At 43.2% G+C, this 22,610-nt stretch overlaps 1 protein-coding gene across 1 annotated transcript in view; it reads right to left on the bottom strand.

Annotated features, from left to right (window-relative positions):
* JARID2 (jumonji and AT-rich interaction domain containing 2) overlaps positions 1 to 22,610 on the bottom strand; it is a 538,197-nt gene that overhangs the window by 45,628 nt on the left and 469,959 nt on the right. Inside the window, 1 exon segment of the mRNA XM_030211245.1 lies at positions 5,008 to 5,138. Within this exon segment, the coding sequence (XP_030067105.1) occupies positions 5,008 to 5,138 (131 nt within the window).

Raw genomic sequence — 22,610 nt, 5'->3', positions numbered from 1 at the left:
CGGATGTGGTCCCTCTGCACAAGAACGGAAGCAAGGAGGAGGTTGCGAATTACAGACTGGTCAGTCTTACCTCAATGGTGAGTAAACTAATGGAAACACTTCTAAAGCAGAGGATTGTGAGGTTTCTCTAATCGAATGGGCTGCAGGACCCAAGGCAGCATGGTTTCACTAAAGGCAGATCTTGTCAGACAAATCTGATTGACTTCTTTGAATGGGTGACCAAACAGTTGGACGTGGGAGGGGCACTAGATTTGGTGTACTTAAGATTTTAGCAAAGCCTTTGACACGGTCCCACATAGGCAACTGATAAATAAATTGAGTGCCCTTGGTATGGGACCTAAAGTGACTGACTGGGTTAAAAATTGGCTAAATGGAAGGAGACAGAGGGTAGTGGTAAATGGAGTTTGCTCTGAGGAAAAGGAAGTTACAAGTGGTGTACCACAAGGGTCAGTCCTTGGGCCGGCTCTCCAGTGTTAGGTGTCGGTCAATGGTAACTCCTAGAATTTTTAGGTTGTCCGAAATTGGAAGATTCAATTTTGGTGTGTTAATGGTGGTGAATTTGTTCGTGTTATGTTGAGAGGTGAGTAAGAGGCATTGGGTTTTTTCTGCATTGAGTTTCAGCTGGAATGCATCCGCCCACGAATGCATGATGTGTAGACTTTGGTTGATGTCATTGGAAATTTCCTTTAAATCTTGTTTAAATGGGATGTAAATCGTTACGTCGTCTGCATATGTGTATGGGTTGAGGTTTTGGTTTGATAGTAGTTTGGCCAATGGTATCATCATTAAGTTGAATAAAGTCGGTGAAAGGGGGGATCCCTGTGGAACTCCGCATTCGGGTATCCACGTGGCTGATGTAGTCAAGTTCGATGTCACTTGGTATGATCGTGTGGTTAGGAACCCCTTGAACCAATTGAGAACGTTGCCTCCAATTCCGAAGTACTCGAGGATATGTAGTAGTATTCCATGATCAACCATGTCGAAGACGCTGGACATATCAAATTGTAGAAGTAGTATGTTCTTGCCAGTAGCGATCATTTGTTTGAATTTAGACATGAGAGTAACTAGTATTTCCCCAGTAATTTGTCCCTATCCCAGAGTATTCCAGAGTACTACAATACTATCAACATGCTTTATATTTGAGAAAAGAATGGAGAGAATTGTTTAAAACAGGGGATGAACTCCTCTCATTTGAGGAAAGGCTAAAGAGATTAGGGCTCTTTAGCTTGGAAAAGAGATGGCTGAGGGGGGGGGGGGGGGGGGGATAGGATGAGAGGTCTACAAAATCCTGAGTGGTGTAGAACAGGTAAAACTAAATCGATTTTTTACTCTTCCAAAAAGTAAAAAGACTAGGGGACACTCAATGAAGTAACATGGTAATACTTTTAAAATGAATAGGAGGAAATATTTTTTCATTCAATGAACAGTTCAGCTCTGGAACTCATTGCCAGAGGATGTGGTTACAGCAGTTAGCATATCTCTGTTTAAAAAAGATTTGGAGAAGTTCCTGGATAAAAGTCTATAGTCTGCTATTTAGATAAACATGAGGGATGCCACTGTTTGCCCTGGGATCAATAGCATGGAATGTTGCTACTAGTTGGGATTCTGCCAGATTGGCCACTGTTGAAAACAGGATACTGGGCTACATGGACTATTGATCTGACCCAGAATGGCTATTCTTATGATTTCTTGGAGAAGAAAAATATATTGTTTATCTGGAGACTCCAGTATCCACCCACCATTTCATGGATGTGTTCTATACTCTAGCCCTCATATAGCACTGAATGTCAATGCACCTTAGCACATGCAGTACAATCGCTTAAGCTAACAGTCACTGGTTTGTACTCTGTTTAGCACCAGCCTCTCTGTTTTGTTTAAGGGAAATTGGGGGTCCAATACGATGGATTGTGTCTGAGAGTTAATGGAAAGTGCTCAAGCTAGGATCTTCTTGGCCTCCAACATACAAGAAAATTGTATTATGTATCTAACTCTTGCTTGACTTCATCATATATGCCTGGTGACTTTGCCCCTTTGTTGGCGTCACTGTGGTGAGCAGGGAACTACAGGCCTCATTTTGTGGACATGTGGAAAAGGTCAGTGTATTTTGAAGAGCAGCACATAGTCAACTGCAACTGGCTGAACAATACAATTCCTTGGGATCTGGAAATTTATTAAACAGCTCCAGACCTCCCTCAAAGTCAAATAGGCGTTGGCATGCCAGTGTTAATGTGGCTAAGCTAATCGTAGCTTAGTGTTGGAAATCTGCCAATGCTCCACCTGTGGTTAGGTGGCTGAACAAACTGCATTATATAGTTTTGAAGTAGAACGCCTCACGGCTGAGCATAAGAGAAACTTGCATAAATGGGAAAGAATTTGGAGTGTTTTCTTGGCAAAGTGTTCCTGAATCTTTAACCTTCTGATAGTTTGCGGTTACATCATTTAATAATTATATGGTAGAGTCAATGGTGGCATTTGGCAGGTCTAATGTAATTTCCTTTTGGGGAGGGGGGAGAGGGAAGGGTATGGATTTTGGGGATGAAGAGATAATAAAAACAAATGAAAATTCTGAAGGGGTTCATTGCTCTTCTTCAGATTGGTCACTGTTGGAAGCAGGCAACACCATCGGTCTGACTCAGTATGGCTATTTTTATGTTTTTATGTAAATAGGGAAGTTTTAATGTTAAAAGCCATGAGGAAGATAAGTATAAGTATGCTATTTTGCATTTTTGTTCACCTTTGTGTGTATGTATATATATATATATACACACACACACATAGATGTGTGTATATATATATATGTATATGTATATATATATATACACATACACACACACATATATGTATGTATACATACTAGTAAAAAAGGCCCGTTTCTGGAGCAAATGAAAAGGGCGCTAGCAAGGTTTTCCTCCCCACCCCCCACCCCTTCGTCGTTGTGAACCCACTGACGCCATTGCTCCGTACCTCGTCAACGCACCTTCATCACCTTCTTCGTTCTGAAGCCACTGACGCCATTGCTCCGCCCTCGATGTGTGACGCCACTGCTCCGCCCTCAACGTCAATATGTTTGACGCGAGGGCGGGGCCCCGAGACTTGGTGATTTCGGTGGCTTCACCACCAGGAACCCTTCATGAAGGAAGTGACGTCAGTGGCTTGGCTTCAGTGACGTCAGTGTCTTCAGAACGTTGAGGGTGAGTTTTATTATATAGATGTAGATCTATATAGATATATGCGCATAAGCACAATGTTATACAATGTTATTTGCCCACAGCTCAGATGATCAGTTTTTTTCCAAGTTAGCTAACTAAAATGTTGTTTGTGCTCCTTGCCACCAGTGCATTACTGCCTTCTGTACTTCCACACCTATGATCACAACTCCCAGTATCAGAAAAAAAAAAAAAAAAAAAAGAAACAGGGCCCAAACTGCCTATTGTTAGCTGTATGGTGACACAGCAGGACTCCTCACACCAGGAACCACAACTGGCACTCGGAACATATGGATGCCCATGAGGGTCAAACCTCCAGTGCATGACTGTGCTTTGAAATGTTCATAAAAGATTTGCTCAATAAATTTGTTGATGTGGATCGGATCTAGCTAGTTGTTTTCCTTCAGACTTTAAAGTGGAAATGTTTTCTAACTTGAATATTGCTTTGTTACTTAGAGAAAGGTTTACTTCATTGCATATTATTTATTGTATGAAATGTTTTCTTGGTTTAGAGTGTTCTTCGCCAACAGGCAGATGATCGGAAGCCCTGCGCTGTACCAAACAGCGCTCTAAAATTAGCGTCGGAACAGCATGGGGCTATACCGCCTCTATGACCACAGCTAATAGCATGCAAATATAGGCATGCTATTAGCTCATTATAGGGGTACTTCTGCAGTAGGATTGTGCCTGGGCAACAGCTCAAGGCACAATCCTACCACAGAAGTTGTTTGACAGGTCTGGGCTGTCAAAAAAAAGCCTGGACCTGTCAAACATTCCAAGGAGCTGAAGGTCCTGTGGCACCTCCAGACCCCCACCTTGAAAGAGCAGAACCGCACCACCTGGATTGACGACTCCCTGATGGAAAAAGAACCGATGACCCCCCCTGCCCCTCATGACAGAAAATATCTCCCTAGTGGTCTAGCAACCCCCCTTACACAGACCTGACCCCCCACCCCCTCCAACAGAAAAGACCTCCCTGGTGGTCTAGCGCCCTCCCTTACCCCAGGACCCTAACCCCCCCATCCCACCCTGTCCAGTGCATCCTGGCATGCGCTAGGCAGGGCTTCCGTACCATGTAAGGAAGCCCCACCTAGCTAATCCCAGGATACACTGTGAAGGGCAGGATGCCACCATTTTGGAGGCAGTGCTGGAACGAGGAGGGAGTGCTACTCCTTCCTCAGAATCAAAGGTAAAGGGAGGGGGATGAGGTGGCTGCTAAACTACCAGGTTGGACCCCCCAGTCCTTTTCTCTATCGAGGTGGGGGGGGGGGGGGGGTCAGACCACCAGGGAGATCTTTTCTGTCATGGGGGGCGGGGGGTTGTCGGTTCGTCTTCCTGGGGGGGTGGGGGGAGAGAGGGACGTCGGGTCAGGTCTGATGTGTCGGGGTGAGGGGCCAGAATGTGTTTGAAGGTGCAGGCTTTAAGTTTGACTATTCTGGGAGAAAATCCCAGATCTGTCAAACCCTGGATCTCCCCCATTTCTCCAAACCCTAATGCCACCTCCGAGCTGGCGTATGGTTTGCAGCGGAAGCATGAGGGAGGAATGCATAACATCCTCGTTTGCATGCATTTGCATGCAATTAGTGGTCAGGGCCGGTGAAGGCGTTCTTACATGCACTCACCAGCTCTGAACATTGGGCAGGAGCAAACGTGGGCGCTAATATGGCGCTATTGGCCTCTAGCACCCGCGTTTGCTTGTGATCATCTGGACATAGACACCTTTTAAATTAAAACTAAATAGTGAAGAGTTAGCTTAAGACTGATGTAAAAAGAAAATGAAAACAAGGAAAAACTGCATTACCTGAGCTCTCTAAGAAGTGAAGAAACAACACCCAGACTCTGCCCATTTTCCTTCTTTGTTTCTGCTGCTGCAATCTGGTACAGTAATTTTTCCATGGAAAATGGCTTGGCTATGTGGCGACGCTTCATTTCCTAAGAAACAAATACAAAATGAATAATGTTACCAGAGAAATAAACATGGATATCATTATTGCTTACCTGTAAAAGGTGTTATAAACAGCTGGAATGATTAGGCCAGTGATGGCAAACCTTTCAGAGACCGAGTGCCCAAACAGCACCCAAAATCTAACTATTTATCGCAAAGTGCCATTCCCCCTCCCCCTCTCGTCCCCCTCCCTCTTGTCCCCCCTCCACCTCCCCCCGAGTTCCAGGGTCCCCCTTCCCTCCCAGTTCAACAGGATCCCCCCTCCCTCTGAGTTCCGCAGGGTCCCCTCTCCCTCCCAGTTCCAGGGCCAGGGTCCCCTCTCCCTCCCTCCCAGTTCCAGGGTTGTCGTGGGAGGAGCCCGAATGCTGCTCATTCAATGACTCTCTCCTATCAGCATTTTCCTACTACTGTGGTAGCCAATCTTTGTGCCCCACAAATGGAATGGTGTTTTATTTAATCCTGCAGTGCTGTCATAGTGAAAAGACACCAGCAACCCTACATGGAGGCTGGTCTGACAAGGAAAACCAATGGCATCAAAGACAAAAGCTCTTCCAGAGCAGCCCGCATTCCCTCCGTCCAAGCACCAGGGCTCACCTCCGAATAAAAGTCATACCTGGTCGGGGTTAAGGTGGCGGCGGCAGCAGCAGCAGTGAAAAGCGTGCTGACTCGGCGCACCTTCAGCCTTCCCTTCTGTCTCTCAAGCTCTGTGGTCCCGCCCTTGCGGAAACAGGAAATGAGGGCGGGACCACAGCTTGAGAGACAGAAGGGAAAGCTGAAGGCTTTTCACTGCTGCTGCCGAGGCCGGCTTAACCCCGACCAGGTATGACTTTTATTTGGAGGTGAGCCCTGGTGCTCGGAGGGCGGGGCGGCTAGAACTGGCTGAGGCGACGGCGCATGTGCCAACAGACAGGGCTCTGCATGCCCTCTCTGGCACGCGTGCCATAGGTTCGCCATCACTGGATTAGGCGGTGAACGTTAAATGAGCTATGCTGTACATGGATCATGTTGAAAAAAACAGTGAGCTTAAACTTACCTATGCGGTTCAAAGAAAATTATACGCGATATGTCAAGAAAGTCAAGTCCCTTCGTGTCTAGTTCAAAGAGCAAACAGGGATACTATCGACTCATGCAATTTAAATATATTATTCAAGATGACGTATCGGTCAACGTCACAAGTGACAATAGAGAAGATGTGGAACCTGAACAATCCTACCAGAACAAACAGACGATATCTTTATGCAACCCGCCAGTTTCGAGGGAGAGGACGAGGAAGAGGCCAGCTGTGGAGAACCAACAATTTTCAATAGTGGGACGACAGACCAGTGACATCCCGATAATTAACCTATCCAGTTACACACTCACTGAAACACAATTACAAGTGCTCGATAAAGGTTTGAAAATTTGTACCGATCAAAAGATATGACCCACTTCAAACAAGAATTGACTTGCACCGTTTCGAAAGGAACCTCAAAATCATACATTTCTTTTCTGAACAATATCATACACAGACCATAGCATCATCAAAAAGAAATCTTGCTGGAACCCTCCCTGTGCAACGGATCCACTTATCACAGCTTTTCAAGCATTTGTTTTGAATGACTTGATCAAATTAGAGAACAAAAAGAAAAGGTCTTATTACAACATTTCAAAGAAAGAGAAAGATGCACTCATATCACTCGGGAACAACAAGGAAATAATCATCAAACCAGCAGAAAAGGGAGGCGGGATTGTTGCCCAAGATATGAAGGATTATATAGAGGAAGTACAGCGTCAATTATCTGACACCTCCTTTTACCAACGATTAGATGAAGACCCCACTGAAGAACTTAAACACAAAGTAGACCTGGATTAATTTTGGATTTAGTTCAGGCTTCCTGACATACAAAGAGAGAGTTCCTCATGGTAGAACATCCAATAATGCCAACTATATACATGCTTCCTAAAGGACATAAATCCTTAACTAAACCACAAGGACGGCCTATTGTTGCAGCTATTGGTGAACCACTATCCAAATTCGTCGATATATTTATATTTCTAAGACCTTTCATCACTAAAGTCGAATCCTACGTAAGAGGAGTGGAGGAGTGGCCTAGTGGTTAGGGTGGTGGACTCTGGTCCTGGGGAACTGAGGAACTGAGTTCGATTCCCACTTCAGGCACAGGCAGCTCCTTGTGACTCTGGGCAAGTCACTTAACCCTCCATTACCCCACGTAAGCCGCATTGAGCCTGCCATGAGTGGGAAAGCGCGGGGTACAAATGTAACAAAAATAAAAAAATCATCCAATTGTTACAAGATTTCGATGGAGATACACAAAATATCATCCTGGTAACTTTTGATATTGAAGGCCTATACACCAACATCCCTCAGGACAAGGCACTGACTATTATTACTAATATCTTACATGAAAGAACGGAGTCAGTTAGAGTACCAACTTTTTCTTGTCATCCAACTAGCCACTTTGGCTTTGAAGGAGAATTTTTTCTGTTTCCAAGGACAATATTATAAGTAAATGAAGGGGACAGCGATGGGAGCCACCATGGCTCCCGACATTGCCATCTTATATGTCGCCCAGTTTGAGAAAGAATTTTTACAATCACATTCATTCAATGAGGAAATCAGATTATGGAAGCGATACATCGACGACATCCTGATGCTATGGAGAGGAAGTGTGGAAAGACTACATGATTCCCATTCATGGCTTAACCCACTAGATCCCAATTTAAGATTCACCCATGCATTATCATCGTCACACTATTCCTTTTTTAGATATTAATATCAGCAAGAATACCTACGGGTTTGACACTTCAATATACAGAAAACCAACGGATAAAAATCACTTCTTACACTTCAGCAGTTTTCATAGCAGACGCCTGAAAGAAAATCTCCCTCACTCACAATTTTTGCGTTTAAGAAGACTGTGTAACACTTTGAAGATTTTGAGCACCAATCTAAGCCAATGATTGAACGGTTTAAAAATAGAGGATTCCCTATGCACTGCATAAAACAAAGCTTTATGAAAGCAAGGGCAGCAGTACGGGAGGATTTACTTCAACCCCATACAGCTAAGGACACACCAGACATTGTTTGTAGTTTAAGATTTTCTCATCTATCATGTGATATAAAGAAGATCCTGAAGAAAAACTGGCACATTTTGGATGAACCCACACTTAACGCATGGAAACAACTTCAAAGAAAATACAAATATACTATAAGACAAACTAAAAGACAATATTACAAAACTGAAATTGGCCTAAACTACAAGAATACACATAAACTCTTCCAACTCGTGAACAAAATACTAGATACTACATCAGTCACAACCAACAGCAAAGATACACCAGGAGCAGACAATCTTGCAAGATACTTCAATGAGAAAATTGCTCAATTGCGACTTAAAATACCTGTCAGTACCACCGACTACGCCGAACTCCTTGACTGTCTAGACCCAGACCCTGGTGTATACCCAGCAGACAGAATTTGGACCAACTTCGAGATATTATCAGCGGATACTATCTCCCAAACGCTCAAAAGATTTGCCAAATCTCATTGCAAATTAGACATATGCCCAAACAACCTCATGACATCTGCCCCTCAACAATTTATAACAAACCTAATGAATCACTTGAACTATATGTTACAAAATGGACTCTTCCCGAAGGCATAAGGAAACATTCTACTCACCCCCATACCCAAAGACGCAAAGAAAAGTGCTAGTGAATTAACCAACTACAGGCCAGTAGCATCCATTCCCTTAATAACCAAACTAACGGAAGGAATGGTAACCAAACAACTCACAAACTATTTAAACAAATTCTCAATACTACACAACTCCCAGTCAGGATTTCGGTCCAACCACAGTACTGAAACAGTACTAGTTAATCTCATGTCTAAATTCAAACAAATGATCGCTACTGGCAAGAACATACTACTTCTAAAATTTGATATGTCCAGCGCCTTCGACATGGTTGATCACGGAATACTACTACATATCCTCGAGTACTTCGGAATTGGAGGCAACGTTCTCAATTGGTTCAAGGGGTTCCTAACCACATGATCATACCAAGTGACATCGAACTTGACTACATCAGCCACATGGATACCCGAATGCGGAGTTCCACAGGGATCCCCCCTTTCACCGACTTTATTCAACTTAATGATGATACCATTGGCCAAACTACTATCAAACCAAAACCTCAACCCATACACATATGCAGATGATGTAACGATTTACATCCCATTTAAACAAGATTTAAAGGAAATTTCCAATGACATCAACCAAAGTCTACACATCATGCATTCATGGGCGGATGCATTCCAGCTGAAACTCAATGCAGAAAAAACCCAATGCCTCATACTCACCTCTCAACATAACACGAACAAATTCACCACCATTAACACACCAAAATTGAATCTTCCAATTTCGGACACCCTAAAAATTCTAGGAGTTATCATTGACCGACACCTAACACTGGAGAGCCACGCCAAAAACACAACTAAGAAGATGTTCCACTCAATGTGGAAATTAAAAAGAGTAAGACCTTTCTTCCCAAGGACCGTCTTCCGTAACCTGGTACAATCAATGGTACTCAGCCACCTAGACTATTGCAATGCACTATACGCTGGATGCAAAGAGCAAATAATCAAGAAACTTCAGCTAGCCCAGAATACTGCAGCTAGACTCATATTCGGTAAAACAAAATACGAAAGTGCTTAACCCCTACGAGAAAAGCTACACTGGCTCCCACTTAAAGAACGCATCACGTTCAAATTATATTCCCTAGTTCACAAAATCATTCACGGAGATGCCCCAGCCTACATGTCAGACCTGATAGACTTACCACCCAGGAATGCTAAAAAATCATCCCGCACATTCCTTAATCTTCACTTCCCTAACTGCAAAGGTCTAAAATATAAACTAACGCATGCGTCAAACTTCTCCTACCCGAGCACACAAGTATGGAACGCGCTGCCATGCAACTTAAAAACGATTTATGAACTAACTTCCGCAAACTACTGAAGACCCATCTCTTCAACAAGGCATACCACAAAGATCAACAAATGTGAATCCCTCCACATATATCCGGAATTGTCTTACAATATTTGCTTGCTATATTACTACCATGTTTTATCATTATCATGTTCTCCTATATCCTTTTGTAACACAAAATGTCTACTTACTTATTATTTCCACCATTCATGATGTATTGTAAGCCACATTGAGCCTGCAAAGAGGTGGGAAAATGTGGGATACAAATGCAATAAATAAATAAAAAAAATTAATAAAACAAAAAGGTGACTGTAGCATTGACTCGTGACAAAAATATTAAAGAGATGATAGCACCATCAGCATTACCGGATCCCAAGGTACAAATCCATTACAATATGACTGGCTCAGTGAGGGGTCATCACCCATGTGGCCGATGCTCTGTTTGTACATCATCCCTGGATCTTATATAATTCAAACATCCTCGCACTGGTAAAATATATCACCTACACGATAATACAGATTGTAATAAAGAATGAGTGGTTTATATCATTGTCTGCCCATGCTCACTGCTCTATGTGGGCAAAACGACAAGAAAATTAAAAACAAGAATGATAGAACACAAGAGCAACATACACAGACATAATATCACAGCACCAATTGTTCAACATTGCATGGAACTGTCACATACATTCTCAGACCTCAGATTCTTTGTGTATCAAGTGGCTACCACCCCATGGCGAGGAGGCGATTTGGACTCATTATTACTACAGAAAGAACAAAGGTGCATCTTTGAAATGAACACTGTATCTCCAGCAGGACTTAATAACGAGATAGACCTCTCCGTTTTTTGACTGTGACACTGGGTCACGCGAACTTGTTGTGTCTATTACTCCACACTGTTTTGACGCGTATAATTTTCTTTGAACCACATAGGTAAGTTTAAGCTCACTGTTTTTTCAACACGATCCATGCACAGCATAGGTCATTTAACGTTCACCGCTGACTGCTATATTTTCACAAGTAAGGCAACGTTTATCAAATACAAGGAAGTGCAAATATAATATACACACTTGTGGGTTAGTCATGACATTGATCAGGTGAATATCGACATTGTATTTTGTTGTTTTTTAATTTTAGCCCCCACTGCTGCATACTTTCATACTACTTCTGAACCCCGCTGTCCTTGTGGTTTCCTGCGTTTTTTAGATACCGGTAATGCATTGAACTAAAAGACAGATGTACAAATTTAAAGATTATTATTTCTAACCAGCGATTGCACCTACTACCACTTAACATGTTATGTGCAATAATTTTTAAATAAAATTTTTAAAATGTTCATATTACCAAGAACTAGTCGGCAAGCCAAAGAAATGCGCTGCACTTTAATCCACCATTTGCTAATGTCAGCATTTATTATTTATAACTCATGATGTATCATTCTAGATATTTAATTCACATGTTGTTATATCATATACAGCTTCATAATAGTATTTTTAACATTTGTGTCAAATAAGCATCTAACTCATTTACTCTTTTAGATCGTTAACCTACTCTGTAGGAATGAAGCATTAGTCTTCTGACATACGAGGTGAGCTTTTCCATTATATATGGTTCTTATTGCAACAATGTCGATGCTGCCAAACTGTATACGTTTTTTTCTGTAATCATGGTAAAGACGTTTGGTTTGCCACCACTGTTCCTAGAATTATCATTCCTTGTGTATGTACCAATGTACAATTGACTGTATTACATCAACATAATTGCCCATGTATTCATATAAATATATAATTTTTTCATACATACCTTCATAAAAGAACGGTCATTTGTTTTTTAATTGTTTTTTTAACTGTTTTTGATTATAGTTTTTAATTATTGTGCTTTAACCTTAATTTAGATCTATATGTTTTTTATTTCATTTTTTGTATTGATTGCTCTGATTGATATGTTTATGTATATTTAATACAGACCCTTGAGGCAGGCGCTGTGCGCCGAAACACAGCCCGGTCGGTCAATTTTGAAACATTGACAATTATTATTAAAGAACCGTGTCCCATTTCTGAAGGCTCCTGGTGCCTTTTTGGTGTTTTGGACTTTGTTTTGTACTTTGGACCCTTCTCTGCACTGTATTATCTGGAAAAGAGACATTTTGCAAAGCTGCAGATTACTGTTCTGTTTTTAACACTGCAGTAATTTGCATGCTTATTGCATTTAGCTTTTTTTTTGGGGGGGGGGGGGGGTTAATTCTTCGGTAGAACCAGCGTGCTAAGCCTGGTCTACTGTGTGTATTTCTGCATCTGCACTTTATTGAGGTATGGAACTAACTGAGGAGCTGAGAAAAATGCATGAGAAGGGCCACCCACACTCAAAATTTTGGACTAAGTACTGAGCTCTAGAAGAGTGGTTCTGTCCCACTGATGTGTGATGACCCCTGAGGCAGGCGCTGTGCGCCAAAACATGGCCCATGTCACTCAATTTTGAAACATTGACAATTATTAACAAAGAACCGTGTCCCATTTCTGAAGGCTCCTGGTGTCATTTTGGTGTTTTGGACTTTTCCAGATAATGCCAGAGGGGCCGATGCTCAAAAGCTAATGCCGGTGCTAGAGCTGATTAGCGCTGGACTAGCACTGGCATTAGGGTGCACAGAATGTTCAAAGGGAACTAGCACAGGGAACATCATGCACGCCAAAATGATGGCAAATTGTATTTAAATGTAGGCAACGGACACAAAATGAGGTCATGTAGATATCCCTCCCATTGCTCAGAGAAACCGTGATCATAACATGATCAGTTTGAGCTATCATCTGGAATGAAGCCACAATGGAAATCTACTGTAGCAGGCATTTAATGTTTGAAAGGGTGACTATGATAAAATGAGGAAAATGGTTAAAATAAGTCTAAAGGATGGCTGCAAAGGTTAGGACATTAAATCAAGCAAGGACATTATTTAAACATACCATCTTGGAATCCCAGACCAGATGCATTCCACATATTTACAAAGGTGGAAAGTAAGAGAATACAACAGCCAGCATGGTTAAAAGGTGAAGGGAAAGAGACTATTAAGAGTCAAAAGAATGTCCTTCAAAGAATAGAAAAAGGACCCAAGTGAAGAAAATAAGAAGAAAACATAAACATTGCAAAGTTAGATGCAAAGCATTGATAAAGAAAGCTAAAAAAGAATATGAAGAGAAACCTGCTAGAGAGGCAAAAACTCACAGTAACAACTTTTCAGGTACATCAGAAGAAGAAAGCCTGCAAGGGAATTGTGGGACCATCATATCATGAATGAGCAAGCAGGCACTCAGGGAGGACAAGGCCATAGCGGAGAAACTGAATTAATTCTTTGCCTCAGTCTTGGAAGAAGATGCAAGAGATCTATCTGTACCAGAAATGGTCTGCAAAGGTGATGATGAGAAGGAACTGAAAGAAATCTCGGTGAACATGGAAGACGTACTGAGCTAAATCGACAAATTAAAGAATAGTAAATCACCTGGACTGGATGGGATGCATCTGAAAGAACTCAAACATGAAATTGCTGGGAACAAGTCTCTCCATATTCAGGGATCTACTTGAATCTTCAGATCTGGGCTTTCTGTTTATCTCAGAAACATGGCTCACAGACGTCAACAGTTCGATATTGCCTCACTTATGTCCTCCTGGATATGATGTTCTCCACTCCCCTAGACAGGGCAAAAAAGGTGGCAGATTTGTTCTTGTTTTTAAGAGTTTTTTTTTCCATGTCTCCTTAGTCAGCTCTGGGGTTTTTCCTTTACTACAATGCATGCTATGCAAATTCAGTGATGATTCAAAGGAGACAAGTCAAATTGCCATTCTCCTTATTTATCATACTCCGGGTGCTTGCTCCAAGGCAGAACCCTTCTCTTCTAGAGATTATTTCCTCTGCCATGTCCCAATTTTCCAGGATTATCCTCCTAGTAGACTTAAATATACATTTAGAGAATGATGCGAACATCAAAGTCCACAGATGCAAATCATTCCTGAAGGACAGCGCGCTATCTTTACCGAAGGAGTAAGACACGAACATGTCCACATGCTAGACTTCATATCCTCCTATCCTACTGGCTTGATTAGCTCATTTAAATGGAAGCCGATACCATGGTCTGATCACTTTCAACTTGATTTTACAATTGATGTCTGTATGTCAAGCTCAACCAAACACAAGCCTTTCAATCTCATATCCACTGAAGGTAAAATCAATGAGGTCAAATTCTGGTCTGAGCTGAAAGACTCCCCTTACCCCCTTGAACCCTACACAAGACTCAGTTAAATCACTATGGGATACCAAGGTGGAGGCAGGGCTGGACAAAATTGCTCCACTGATTACCAAAAAGGTCAAGACGACCAGAAGCTCCCCGAATCATAGTTACCTGATGCTAGGGTCCACCTTGGGGGTCAGCACCCAAGAAAAAGATCCAGGTGTCATCGTAAACAATATGCTGAAATCTGCTCAGTGGCCAAAAAAGCAAACAGGATGCTAGGAATTATTAGGAAAGGGATGGTAAATAAGACCGAGAATGCTATAATGCATCTGTATCGCTCCATGGGGCAACCTCACCTTGAGTACTGCGTACAGTTCTGGTCACCATATCTCCAAAAAAATACAGCGGAATTAGAAAAGGTCCAAAGAAGAGTGAATAAAATGATAAAGGGAATGGAACTTCTCCGATATGAGGAAAGACTAAAGATTTAAGGGCTCTTCAGCTTAGAAAAGAGATGGCTGAGGTGAGATATGATTGAGGTCTACAAAATTCTGAGTATTATAGAACGAGTAAAAGTGAATAGATTTTTTTTAAGTATAAAGACTAGGGGAAACTCAATGAAATTACATGGAAATATTTTTTCACGTAACAAATAGTTAAGCTCTGGAACTCTTTGCCAGAGGATGTGGTAACAGTGGTTAGCATATCTGGGTTTAAAAAAGGGTTGGACAAGTTCCTGGAGGAAAAGTCCATAGTATGCTATTGAGACAGACATGGGGATGCCACTGCTTGCCCTGGGATTGGTAGCATGGAATGTTGCTACTATTTGTGTTTCTGCCAGGTACTTGTGACCTGGATTGGCCACTGTTGGAAACAGGATACTGGGCTAGACAGACCTTTGGTATGACATGTAACATATATAACAAATATAGGTCACGTCAACTGGCATAAGGACCAAGATACAGTTGGCATGATCAGTTATATTTCACCCTCACAAACTGTTTTGGCCCCTTGCCGGGTGGTATGTTATTATTACAAACTGAGTAAAATGAACAATGAGATTTAGAGGGGCCTATTGATTAAAAAAAAAGGAGAAAAAAAGTGCCAAGTTGTTCACTTTTGTTATTCTTTTTTTTTTTTTTTTTTAATAAATAGGCCCCAATGAACTGAGGCACCTTCTATGCACATACCAAATGAAAATTAAAATAGCATATAGTAGTACTGACAAGTAGACACTGTCTTCAAAACATGCAGGAATACAACACAACCACAACCACTTAAAGTGGAGCTGTCTAAACGTGGTCAATACATTTGCTTTTAAAGTTTATGGAATATCCGGGCTTTTTGGGTGAAATCAGTTACATTGAACCGAGATTCAGAAGCTTATTTCTACAATTGGGTCACTTCCAGACATAAGTGGTTTCTAATTTTACATTTTAGAATTATTAGATGAGAGAAGTTGGTTTCACATAAGTATGTAGAAGCAAATGGAAGTTCTTTAAGAGCCATTTTTGTTAGCTGTGGGTATTCCCTTTTCTGTATCTGCCAACATACTATAACATTTTCCTTTTATTTTAATTAATTAATTTATTTAATTTAACAATTTACAAGAATATACATATTGTATCAGGAAAAACAGAGATAGTAAAATTCAAATAAAGAATTCTCTTCCATAAACCAAGCAGTTATACATCGTAATTTCTACTCTTCCTTAGACCACTACATGTGGGGGGGGTTAGTCTTTTAACCAGGAGAACATAAGATGTATATAATAAAGAAAAATGGCCTGACTCATATTCTACCCTCTTATCCCTTGTTAACAGTATGTTCAAACTATGTTGGATTCACACTGGAGAGCTTTTTCTGTTCCAGAAAAAACTTTAACTGATCTGGTTCAAAAAAAACGTATTTTACATTCAGATATTTGGTTAAACATTTACATGGGTACGCTAACAAAAAAGTGGCTCCTAAAGCCCTGGTTTCTTCCCTCAGTGATAGAAATAATTTTCTCTTATCCTGTGTAATCTTTGTAACATCCGGAAATATCCAAGCCTTGAGCCGCAGAAAATCTTCATAGAATTCTTAAAGTATAATTTAATAATGAATTCTTGTCTTGCTCGAAGACAAAAGAAATTAAAAGTGTTTGACGCTGAGATATCACTGACAAAGATTGTTCAAGAATGCTGTTAAATTTTTGTAAACTATTTCCAGCTTCACTTGAGTTTCTTCCCTCAATTCCCCCTGACTTTTTCTTTTGCAAGGAAATATAAAAAATTTTGTTCAATGGAGGTATAAGTGAGGGGAATATTGCAAATCTCAATTAAATATTTTGAAATAGTTCCATTGGAGCAATACATCTACACTGGGAAAATTCAAAATCCTTAGATTTAACGTTTATTATCATTTCAATTTGCTTATTTTCCTCATCATCCACGTTTTATCTTTATTATAGTTCATATTAACTGCTTTCAGCGTTGTTAAATCTGTTTCAATTGACCTCAACTTTGTTGTATACTCAATTTTTACTTTCTCCACTATTTCTGTCAAGGGTATTTACTTTCTCACTAGAAGTCTGGTCTCCTGGGCCAGTATTCATCACTTATTTTGTCAGGGCTCTGAATAGCCTTCCAAATTGAATCCAACGTTACCACCGGTGGGGTTGTTAACTCCAAAGATAATTCCTCTGCTCGGTCTGGGGGTGACGCCGTCATTTTCGGGCTGTCTCCGTCGCCCTTCCGATGAGATCAGGTCCAACATCCCCCCTCTCTCACGAGCAGGACACGGCGGGGTGTTAAACTCCGGCGGTGAAAGAGATGTTTCAACAGTCTGGAATGGTGTCGCTCCTTCGGCATCATTCACAGCGGCTCTGCCCTGTCTGATGTTATCACAAGCCAAAACTATACTGAAGTTTTGCTATTACCTCAGTAAGAGCAACACACAATCCCTCCACTGCAAAACACTGTGCATAAACTTGTGCAAAAATCAGACTTGGAACCTTACTATACTGTAACAGTGCTAACTCCCTGGACTCAAAGACCACTAACCTTATGTATGAAAAAAATAGCACTGTAAATATTTCACCAGGCCCTAAAAAACTAATACAACACCTAGTAAGAAAACAGAACAAATGGGCCTGCTACAAGATCTCTACATGGAAACATGCCAGCAGAATATCACATCCCAGTTATACACACAAGACACAGACAGACCCTCAACAAATATGAAACAAAGGATCACAAATCAGTAATATAGGTATGAAGGCAAAAAACTGAACTGGAAAGCTCAATAAATCAAACTCAGCATGTACAGCAATACTAGAGAAATAGAAAATGAAATACAAGATATCAACATTTCATTTCCAAAGTGCCATATTGAGTCATCCCTAAATAAATACTTTATATCTACGTTGGCCGCCTTTGGTCTGTTTGTTGAAGAGCCTGATTCTCTTCCCACTCTTCTTCTGCTCCTTCCAGGCTGACATATTCCAATTAATAATTAGAGTAAAATACTTTTTTCTACCTTTGTTGCCTGAGTATTTTTTTTCCATTCGTTTTGGTCCCAGTGTCTCTCTTCAGGTTTTCTCTGTTTTCTTGTCTTTGCAGAGTCTCCTGTCCATTTGACATTTCTTCTCTCTCCATGTCCACCATCCATCTTCCCTCTACATCTCTATCTGTCCTGTCCAGCATCTCCCCTCTGTGACTTTGTCCCTTTCCTCCCCCCATATTCAGTATCTGCACTTTGGGTCCCTATCCCTCCTCCTATGATCAGTATTGCCCCTTTGTTTTCCCCTCCATTTTCCGTCCAGCATCTCTTCTGTGTTCCTGTCCCTATGCTCCATCCATGCCCAGCATCTCTTTTCTTCTGCCCACACCCCCCACCCTGTGGCTAGCATCTCTCCCTCTCTTTCCTGCTTTTCCCCCTGTTGATCAGTGTCTCCCCCATTTCCCTCCACACCTCTCTCTCTCACCTCCCTCCCAGGCCCAGCAGCACCTCTCCTTTTTCACCTTCCTTTGGCAGTGCAGAGATGAAAACAAGCACAGCCTTGGGGCCTTTTGCTAGGTTGTGCCTGCCTCCAAGGCAACAGGAAGTTGCATCAGAGGAGGTGGGGTGGTGGTGTTGATTCAAAAAGGCAAAGGCCCTAAGGCTGCCTGTTTGAATCACTGTGATGCTGCTAACAGCAACTATCCAGGCAAAATCAGGATGAAATTTCTTTTGTTTGGGGGGGGGGGGGGGGTGGTGGTTAAAGAACAGAAAGGGACAGCTGCTGCTAGAACATGGGGGAGGGGGAAGGAAGGAAGAAGGCAGGCAGGGGGACGCCCAAATCCTGAAATTTTAGGTCGTCCTTAGAGATGGTGTCCCTAGACTTGGTCGTTTCTGATTTTTCAGCGATAATGGAAACAAGGACGCCCCATCTCAGAAACGACCAAATGCAAGCCTTTTGGTCGTGGGAGGAGCCCAGCAATTCGTAGTGCACTGGTCCCCCTCACATGCCAGGACACAAACGAGCACCCTAGGGTCACTGCAGTGGACTTCAGAAATTGCTCCCAGGGGCATAGCTCCCTTACTTTGTGTGCTGAGCCCCCCAACTCACCCCCAAAAAAACCCACTACCCATTCCAGCTATTAATTCCTCCACCTCTGGGCCTCTCTCACGTGCTTCTTCTTCTTCAGCTGACTTCTTAGTCAAGATTATTATAATGCCTCTATATCGCTCCATGGTGCAACCTCACCTTGAGTATTGCATTCAATTCTGGTTGCCATATCTTCAAAACGATAAAGCAGAATTAGAAAAGTTCAAAGAGCAACCAAAATGATAAGGGAGATGGAACTCCTCCCATATGAGGCCAAGCTAAAGAGGTTGGAGCTCTTCAGCTTGTAAAAGAGCCGGTTGGGAGGGGATATGATGAGGTCTATAAAATCCTGAATGTTGTAGAATGGGTATAAAGTGAATTGACCAGGGGCACTCAATGAAATTATATGAAAATACTTTTTACAACAGATAGGAGGAAATAGTGTTTCACTCAAAGAATAGTTAAGCTCTGGAACTTGCTACCGGAGGATGTGGTAACAGCGGCTAGCGTATCTGGGTTTTAAAAAAAGGTTTGGACAAATCCCTGGAGGAAAAGTCTATAGTCTGTTATTGAGATGGACATGGTACAGCCACTGCTTGTCCTGGGATTAGTAGCATGGAGTGTTGCTACTATTTGGGTTTCTGCCAGTTACTTGTGACTTGGATTGGCCACTGTTGAAAACGGGATACTGGGCTAGATGGACCACTGGTCTGATCCAGTATGGCTATTCTTATGTACTTCATTCACCTTGTTCTAGTGTTTCTGGATCTCTCTCCCAATTGCTATCTCAGCTTCCCTTCTAGTACTTTGTTATGAGCCTCCTCTTTCTCTAATCAAACCTGTGTTCTGATGATCCTTTCTGAATTACTTTCTGTCTCTGCATGAGACCTTCTTGCATGCTTTTCCTAGATGTTCTCTTTCTTCCTGTGCACCAGCCTGCCTTATGGTGCTTTTTCAGATCCCCTCTCTCTCTTTGCACTAGCTTTTCTTTTTGTTGCAAGTGGGATTGGAGGGGGGAGGATAAATGGAATACTAAACAATAGAATGTTATCTTTGCGTTTTTGTTGCTGGTGAAGAGGTCTATTTGAGAGGTCCCCCAAACCTGAAAAATGCTGTGCAGAGCTCTCTGATCCAGGAATCACTGGCTATCTGATTAACAGGTAGACATGCAGCCTATTGGGCTCATTTTCGAAAGAGAAGGACACCCCATCTTTCAACATAAATCGGAAGATGGAAATCCTTCTCACAGGGGTCGTCCAAATCTGTGTATCGAAAGTCGTTTTCGGACGTCCCTACTGCTTTCGGTTGCAGCGACGGCCAAAGATCAAGGGGGCGTATCGGAGGCGTAGCGAAGGCGGGACTTAGGCGTGCCTAACACTAGGATATCCTCGACATAATCGAAAGAAACCAGGACGCCCCTGACGAACACTTGGATGACTTTACCTGGCCGTGTTTTTCTTACGACCAAGGCACAAAAAAGGTGCCCGAACTGACCAGATGACCACCGGAGAGAATCGGGAATGACCTCCCGTTACTCCCCTCCAGTGGTCACTAACCCCCTCCCACCCTCAAAAAACATCTTTCAAAATATTGATTGCCAGCCTCAGATGTCATACTCAGGTCCAATCACAGCAGTATGCAGGTCCCTGGAGCAGTTTTAGTGGGTGAGTGTACTTCAGACAGGCAGACCCAGGCCCCCCCCCCCCACTTGTTACGTTTGTGGAGGAAACAGCGAGTCCTCCAAAACCTACCACAAACCCACTGTACCCACATCTAAGTGCTCCCTGTGTCCCCCTTTCACCCGTAAGGGCTATGGTAGTGGGTGTACAGTTGTGAGTAGTGGGTTTTGGGGGAGGGGGTTTGGGGACTCAGCACAGATGGTAAGGGAGTTATGTACCTGGGAGCAATTTCTGAAGTCCACTGCAGTGCCCCCTAGGGTGCTCGGTTGGTGTCCTGGCATGTCAGGGGGACCAGTGCACTACAAATGCTGGCTCCTCTCACAACCAAATGGCTTGCATTTGGTCGTTTCTGAGATGGACGTCCTTGGTTCCATTATCGCCGAAAATCAGAAAAGACCAAATCTAGGGACGACCAAATTTAAGGATTTTGGACGTCCCTGACCATATTATCGAAACAAAAGATGGACGTCCATCTTGTTTTGAAAATAATCGAAACGAGGACGTCACATTCAATTATGCCCCTCCACGTTTCAAGGCCTCCTCACAATCCATTGCCACCAGAATTACAGGACCCCAATGCAATGCGACTCCTTACACAACTCCTTACACCATTGGCCAAGAAGGGAAGACAGAGCAGTTTGACATCCGGCAAGGCCTGGATAAGAACACTTGCGACCCAACAAGTCCAGTTCCCTAGAACCTGAGTAATTTGGCATTCATCTCCATTGCCATTAGGTTTGAATGCAGTGGACCCAGAGCATTCCACGATCAGTTGAAATGCCATGCTTGACAATTCCCACTCCCCTGGATTCAATGAGTTCCTGCTCAGAAAGTCCAGCTCCATGTTAGGGAGCCTGCAATGTGAGCAGCTGATAAGCATATGAGATTCCTCTCCATCCAATGCAACAGCATGCTGTCCTCTATCACCAGCTGCATGTTCCCCTTGTTTGTTGATATATGCCACTGCCGTCGCAATACACAGCAACATAGTAAACTAGTAAAAAAGGCCCGTTCTGAAAGAAATGAAACGGGCGCTAGCAAGGTTGCAAGGCCCTCTCCCCCTCCTCATCACCCCCCTCCTACTCCCCCTCCCCCTATACGCCCTCCCCCACTCGTCCTCGCCCCCTCCTCCTCATCCCCCTCTACTCCCTCCCCCATCTCAGGCTACCCCCTCCCCCCTGTGTCATCTCAGGACCCCCCCTCACCCCCTCTCTCTAGTCTCAGGACCCTCCCCTGTGGTGTCGGGACCTTCTCCCCCCCCTTTGTGGTGTCGGGACCCCTTCCTCCCCCCCTCTGTGGTGTCGGGACCCCTTCCTCCCCCCCCATGTGGTGTCGGGACCCCCTCCCTCCCCCTCCCTCTGTGGTGTCGGCACCCCGTTCCCCCCACCATCACTGGTCTCGGGACCCCCTTCGCCCCTCTGGTCTCGGGACCCCCTCCCGTGTGTCTGTGGTATAAGGACCCCCTCCCCCGCTGTGTCATCTCAGGTTGCCCCGCCCTCTCTGGTCTTATGATCCCCCCTCTGTCTCTGGACCCCACCCCCCTTGTCTCTCCTCCCGCCCCCCCTCTGTTCCCTGGTGGCCCCCAAGCGCAAGGAGGACGTGTGCTGCTGCCCGTATCCTTCGTAAATGCCGGCTGTTCAAAACTTTTTACCTCCTGCAGCGCCAGCAACAGTGAAGGGGAGCACGCATGGATGCGCTTCAGAGTGCTGTCGCTTCGGTTGTGTTTCAGCTGTTTCTCTGGTCCCGCCCTTCCGGAAACAGGAAATGAGGGCGGGACCAGAGGAACAGCTGAAACACAGATGAAAGCAAAGGCACTGTGCAGCGCTGTCCGTGCGTGCTGGACTTCACTGCCAGAGCAGGAGGTAAAACGGAGCCCACAGAGAGAGAGGGAGGCAGTGGCGTAGCTACGGTAGTTGATACCCGGGGCCGGTCATTTTTTAACACCCCCCTCCAAAATTTAGTATTAAGCATGCTGAGAATACAAAACACTCAGGACCTATAG

Source organism: Microcaecilia unicolor, chromosome 1, assembly GCF_901765095.1.
Source record: "Microcaecilia unicolor chromosome 1, aMicUni1.1, whole genome shotgun sequence".
Taxonomy (NCBI): domain Eukaryota; kingdom Metazoa; phylum Chordata; class Amphibia; order Gymnophiona; family Siphonopidae; genus Microcaecilia; species Microcaecilia unicolor.
The sequence above is the reverse complement of the archived record's forward strand: the minus strand, read 5'-3'. Positions and strand labels throughout refer to the sequence as shown.